General features: G+C 39.1%; 1 protein-coding gene across 1 annotated transcript; it reads left to right on the top strand.

The window, feature by feature from the left end:
• The first annotated feature begins 4,705 nt into the window (after window positions 1–4,705).
• Window positions 4,706–5,623, top strand: LOC103210897 (olfactory receptor 4A47-like). Its single transcript, XM_007956811.1, has one exon. The coding sequence runs from the start codon at window positions 4,706–4,708 to the stop codon at window positions 5,621–5,623; it is 918 nt and encodes a 305-aa protein (XP_007955002.1).
• The last annotated feature ends 698 nt before the right edge of the window (window positions 5,624–6,321 follow it).

Consider the following 6,321-nt stretch of genomic DNA (forward strand, 5'->3'; position numbering starts at 1 on the left):
GTATTTGTGTCTTTTCCTCATTTATAAGAATACCAATGGGACCCACCCTTACTCCAGTCTGAGCCATGTTAACCTAACTGGTGATATTTCCTTAGACCATATTTACAAATGGAATTACATTTGCAGGCATAGGAGTTAGAATTTCAACATATGTTTTTGAAGAACATGGTTTTATATGCATGTGGATCAAGTTTTCAATGACTTGTTCTGAAATCTACATTGTAGATCCTCTGGAAGTGAGTTCCAATGTAATATGCAAAGAGATAATTTAAAATTACACACTTAGCAGTTTTGCCTATTTTGAAGGCCATGCTTAATATGAGAGAATTTACATATTTTCATTCTCCATAACTTAGACTCTTCCTTTTTGGTGATTTGACCTTAGGTTATTCTTTTATGATTTTTCTCCCCTGAAGACCTGGTTCTGCAAGTCCTACTCCATGTTGATAATTATGCTAATGGCATCTTTGGAGATGAGGAGTCTACTCTCAGAATTATGATTAAGGTCCCAATGAGTTTAATTATAGAAGAATCACCCTTTGAGATGCACCAATTATATGACTCAACAATATGTGTCATAGCTCAAATGTAAATAAAGTATTCAAAGACTCTTACTCTTACCACAGAGTGTATTTGTCTCTATGAGCCTTTATATGACTGATTTTTTCTGGAAATGAAATGATGGATTCAAAGGATAGCAAAATATGAATATGGAAATTATGCTCCATCCTTCAGGTGAACCATATAGTTCAACTATGCTGTATGAAGTCCAGGAACTATAAATATTGAGAATAAAGATGTTGCAAAGCCTCCTTCACTTTTAAGACCCAATCTGCAATATCTTTAAATAATTCACAACTCTCTCCCACACAGCTTACTTTCTTAAATTTTTAACCTTTTATTGGTTATGTAATTTTTTTTTTTTTAGGACAAATTATATCAGCAATGTTTTTTTTTTTTTTTTTTTTTCCTCTCTTTGTGTATATTCAAGGTTCAGACTTCTTTGGGTTAGAGGACATTTTTTACAATTGCATTAAAAATTCTGATCATTTAAAAGGTAATACTTTTCTCTAAAACTGAGATGAGGCAGATAACCTGAAGCATGGAAAGTCTTGGCTACATGGAACATTTCTAGGTCTGACGATGTATGTCCTACTATCTGACTCCATGTGCATAGAGATGTCATTAGTGAGTGGAGGTACTTTATTAGGACAATCCAAAACTTGGAGCAAATGTCTCATCATTATGCAGGTGACCCAGCAAATGGTTTCATATCTAAGAAAGGTCAAGCTTTATGTTATGCAAGAATACATTGGGAGTGTGACTTGGAAAGTCATTGTCTTTTATAAATTCTTCTAAGTAATTCTGAAATCATCCATGTTAGAGATCTGTTGTGATCTATAAATATGGACATTTTCATATTATAAAATCTAGAATATGTTTTCCTTCTCTAACATTCATATTCTTAGAAACAAATTTCAAGGGTAACTATTTGAGAGATATTTGAATGGACAGACACTTGGAAATATCACGTAGGATCAATGGAACTGCTCTGTAAGCATTGTATTTAAATCTGTTAATAATTAGAGAATAAAAACTTGAATGAGTGTTTTTCAAGCACCTAATGTGATACTTAATGCAAACAAGTTATTACTTCAATTTATAGAAGTGCTGCATTGGCTAAGAAAGGGACTGAACTGAAAAACAGACTTAGCAAACTGAAGGTATTTCTATAAAGAAAAGAGAATGGGGTTATTTTCTTGAAAGAGATGTGGAATTGAAGAATAAAATATTTAAACCATGGAGATATTATACTGTACACATGCAATGAGGGAGTCTAGAGAAGTAAATTGTTAATGTGGGAGAAGGAGGAAACAATTTCAGGAGCTCTGTTTTAAGAGGTATAAAGAGAATGGGATCTAGTGTATAAACAGATGACTTGACCCTAGCTAAAGAACAGACAAGCCACACTGTGAACAGGAGGTTTGGCAGAATTCTGAGTCAGAAATAGAAGCAAATCTCAGTGGACACTTATAGAATAAGAGGATATCATAAGGAGATTGTTTTTAAGATATCAGGATTGATTATTATTAATAATGTTTACCATACTGTGTATTGGTGTGTGTGCATGTGTTCTTGTGCCCAGCCTTCTTTCTTTTTTTTTCTTGGAATCTCTCCTCTCATCTTTTTTACTACTGAACACACAGCACAAGCATAGAAGTGAACTATTTAAACAATAAATTCTATCTTTCTATATTTCCCCACACACATGTTGTTCTATTTATTTTCTTTTGTAATTGTATTATACATAGTCTCATGTTTCTTGCCTATTCCTGAACAGTACCTTGTAAGTACCAATTTTTGAAATTGTGAAGTACATCCATTTGGGATTACAGTTATTAGATAAAAATATTCTGCCATTCCTAGACTATGGAAAATAGTTTCCTTTATTACATGAAAGTGAATATTAAATAAATATTCCTTTATTTTTACATTAAACCATTATCTATTATTTTTATTTGTAACATTACTATATACATACGATTATATTTTCTCCCATATGTAAAGGTACTGTGCTGTTATAGTTGGAGTTATGTGTCAGCTTGGCTGCACCACAATTCTGAGCAGTCCGGATGTAGATTATTCCCATAATGAGATCAGATGTACATATTGTGAGTAGTCAATTCATTTAAAGGGAGTTTCCCTAGGAGTGTGGCCTGCTTCCGATATATTTATGGACATTCTGGGAAAAAAGAGTCACTCTTTCGTGGATCTGGATCCTGTTGTGCTGCCTACAACTGTCTGTGAGCAGACAATCCACCTTCTGCCTGGTGATCTTGGATTCGTCATTTGTCAGAGTCAACAGCTGTTAACCTTGAGCACGTCAGCCCCTGCAGCGTGAATCAGGAAAAGCCTCCAGCTTGACGTTTGATCCGAGAACTTGGGACTTGCCAGCTTCTATAAGTGCGTGAGCCATTTTCCTAAGATAATTTTTTTTTCCCTCTTTCTCTCTCTCTCTCCAAGCTTTACTGGTTTCACTTTTCTAGAGAACCCAGACTAACACATTTGGTACCAGGAGTGGAGTGCTGCTCTGACAGATACCTAAAATGTAGAAACAGGAGTGAAGTGTGTCCTCACCTCAAGATCCCTGCACTGAGACACCAGCAGAGAGACACTGGCAGAAAGATACGAGCATGAGAGACACCAGCAGAGAGACCACCATGAGGGATGGCAGGAGCAGAGCCCAGAGACTGGCATGAGACAGTGACTGCCTTACCAATCCACAGAGGAGAAAGCTGGATGCCATTTGGTAAGCAGCTTCCTGGCAGAGTGGTTTGCCTTCAGACTTTAATTGGTAAAAGAGACCGTCATGAGATGGAGCAGCAGTTTGGCCATTCCATGGAGCAAGAAAGATAAGTATCCTTTGGGCAGGAAGATTCCTGGCAGAGTGGGTAGCCCTTAGGCATTTTTGACAGAAGTGGAGAGACCAAGGAAATAGGAAGTAGAGTTGCCTCAGACTCAAGGGTAGGACTATGTCCTTTGGGTTGGAACCATTACAGTCACCTTAAGTTTCAAAGAGCCAGACCTTCACTAACTGGGTTCTGGAGTGTGGGGCTGCTCATTCATGTGAGCCAGGGGGATGGAGCCATAGCCACTGCCCAAGACTGAGGGGCCATGCCCAAGAGGAAAAGAAGGAGGAAGAGAAACAGGGCCTATCAGGCCAAGGGGGTGAGGTCACCACTCAGGAACTAGGGGACTAGAGCCACCCAGTGAAGGAGATTTGTACAGATATCACCCACTTAAGATCTGTACAGGTGCCAATTTGACAAGGGGTGGAATTGTGGTAGTTAAGTTTGTGTCAATTTGGCTGGGCCTGGTTGAGTGACTGGGCAGCTGGTGGTGGTTACTCCCCATAATGAGACTGGCAATCAGCTCCATGGTGGAATCTACCACAAGCAGCTGAGTAGCTACTTTAGGGATGTAGTCTCCTTCCCATATATCAGAAGCAGCTTTGGGAATGGTTTCTAGCTTATGGCACACTTGAACCCTGCATGTAGTTGTGTTGTTTATCAGCCTACCATGATCTGCCGACCTAGGGACTTTCAATGGACTTGAATTAATGGCCTGCCATGTGGTTTGGTAACATCAGGACCATGCCTTTTTACTTATCAACCTTGGGCTTGTCAGCCTCAGCAGCCAGCAGCTGTCTGAGTGTAGAAAGCTTCTAGCTTCAGTGGGCCAGGAGCAGGAGGCAGAGCTGAAGTCCAAGGTTGAGGGGCTTTCACCTAGCCCCTAGAGCCTGGCACTATGAACTTGGACTTCAAGCCTCCCGAACTGTAAGAAAATAAACTCTTGTTCAAGCATTCCATTTGCAGTATATTTCTGTCAGAGTGGCACTAGGTAACCAGAACATGTAAAATCCCATTTATGTAAAATTCTGTTCTTCTTCCATGTAAGTTTCTAATTGCTCGTTTGTCTCTCATTATATGATAAGATGATTGAGGTCAGGGACCATGTTTAAAAAGTCTTATATTCTTATAATCTTGGACAGTGATGAAATATAACAAAACAGAATGTCTGTTTGTTAGATAAACAAACAAATTAGCTAAAGGTTTTAAAAAGTAATTAATCCTGATTATATTTACATATAAGTTTGTCCTGAACTCTGAAATAAGGACACACAGAAGAACATATGGAAAAACATATGGAACAAAGGAACAATGTGACTGAGTTCATCCTCTTGGGCCTCACTCAGAGTCTCCAAGGTCAGAAAATACTATTTGCTGTGTTCTTGCTTGTGTATATCATGACAATGGTGAGTAACCTTCTTATTGTGGTGACTGTGGTGATCAGTCGAACCCTGGATGCCCCCATGTATTTCTTTCTTGGCTACTTCGCCTTTATGGATGCTGCTTATTCTACTACATTTACCCCAAATATGATTATAGACTTACTCTATGGGAAGAACACCATATCTTTCCAAGCTTGCATGACTCAGCTTTTTATAGAACACTTATTCGGTGGAGCTGAGGTTTTACTTCTGGTGGTCATGGCCTACGACCGCTATGTGGCTATCTGCAAGCCCCTGCATTATATGACCATCATGAACCAACGGGTGTGTGTTCTGCTGCAGCTGGTGGCCTGCGTTGGAGGTTTCGTGCATGCGGGAGTTCACCTTCTCTTTGTTTACAGCCTTCCATTCTGTAGTACCAATGTTATTGACCACTTTGCCTGTGACATGTACCCCTTGTTAAAAATTGCCTGCACCGATACCGATGTCATTGGTCTCTGTGTAAGTGCCAACGATGGGGTAATAAGTGTGATCATCTTTTTGCTGTTACTCATCTCCTATGGGGTCATTCTGCACTCCCTGAAGAATCTTAATCAGGAAGGGAGGCACAAAGCCTTGTCCACCTGTGGCTCCCACATCACTGTGGTGGTCCTCTTCTTTGTCCCCTGTATTTTTCTGTATTTGAGACCTCCTTACACCTTACCCATTGATAAATTCTTGTCTTTGTTTTACACTGTCATCACCCCTATGTTGAACCCCTTAATCTATACTCTGAGAAATGCAGAGATGAGAAATGCCATGAAAAAGCTTTGGAGCACAAAAAGAAAATGAAGAGGGAGACAAATGCATCAGCTACTTTTTACAAAAAAATGGTGTTTCCTGGAAAACAGAACAATCCTCCAAATCCATTGCTATGGAGTCAATTCCATAGTCTGTAATTATTTAATTATAGAAAATTATTTCCACACATATGGACACATGTCCAATGATAAATTCTTTTCAAGATATATATTTAAGATTTTTATTTCTTAGGTAGATATGGTTTTTTTTTTTTTTTTGGTACAGAATGGTTCTGTTGAGTCAATAGAGTTATGTTTTATGTGATGATTTATGCTACAGTTAATATCAGAAATTTATTTTAGCTGATAGATGATTTTCTGAAGTTTAGCATAGTGCCTAAGGCACTTGACTGCTAACCAGAAGGCTGGCGGTTCAAACCATCAGCCATTCCTTGGAAGGAAGGTTGGGCAATCTACTTCCATAGTGATATTGCCTCGGAAACCCAAGGAGGAGTTGCTATGAGTTGGGGGTGACTCGACGGCACATAACAACAACAACAACAGCAATTTTCTAAATAAATGTAATCCTTTTTCACAGTTGTTGTTGGTGTTGTTATTTGCCATCGAGTCGGACCCGACTCATAGTGACCCCTCCTTTGGTTTCTGAGGCAGTATCACTAAGGAAGTAGATTGCCCAACCTTCCTTCCGAGGAGTGCCTAGTGGGTTTGAACCGCCAGCCTTCTGGTTAG

Source organism: Orycteropus afer, unplaced genomic scaffold (assembly GCF_000298275.1).
Source record: "Orycteropus afer afer isolate SDZICR_OR568_19922 unplaced genomic scaffold, OryAfe1.0 scaffold00666, whole genome shotgun sequence".
Taxonomy (NCBI): Eukaryota; Metazoa; Chordata; class Mammalia; order Tubulidentata; family Orycteropodidae; genus Orycteropus; species Orycteropus afer.

Excerpts from the sequence above, each read along its gene's own strand:
- LOC103210897 (XM_007956811.1), top strand. The coding sequence starts at position 4,706 with ATGGAACAAAGGAACAATGTGACTGAGTTCATCCTCTTGGGCCTCACT.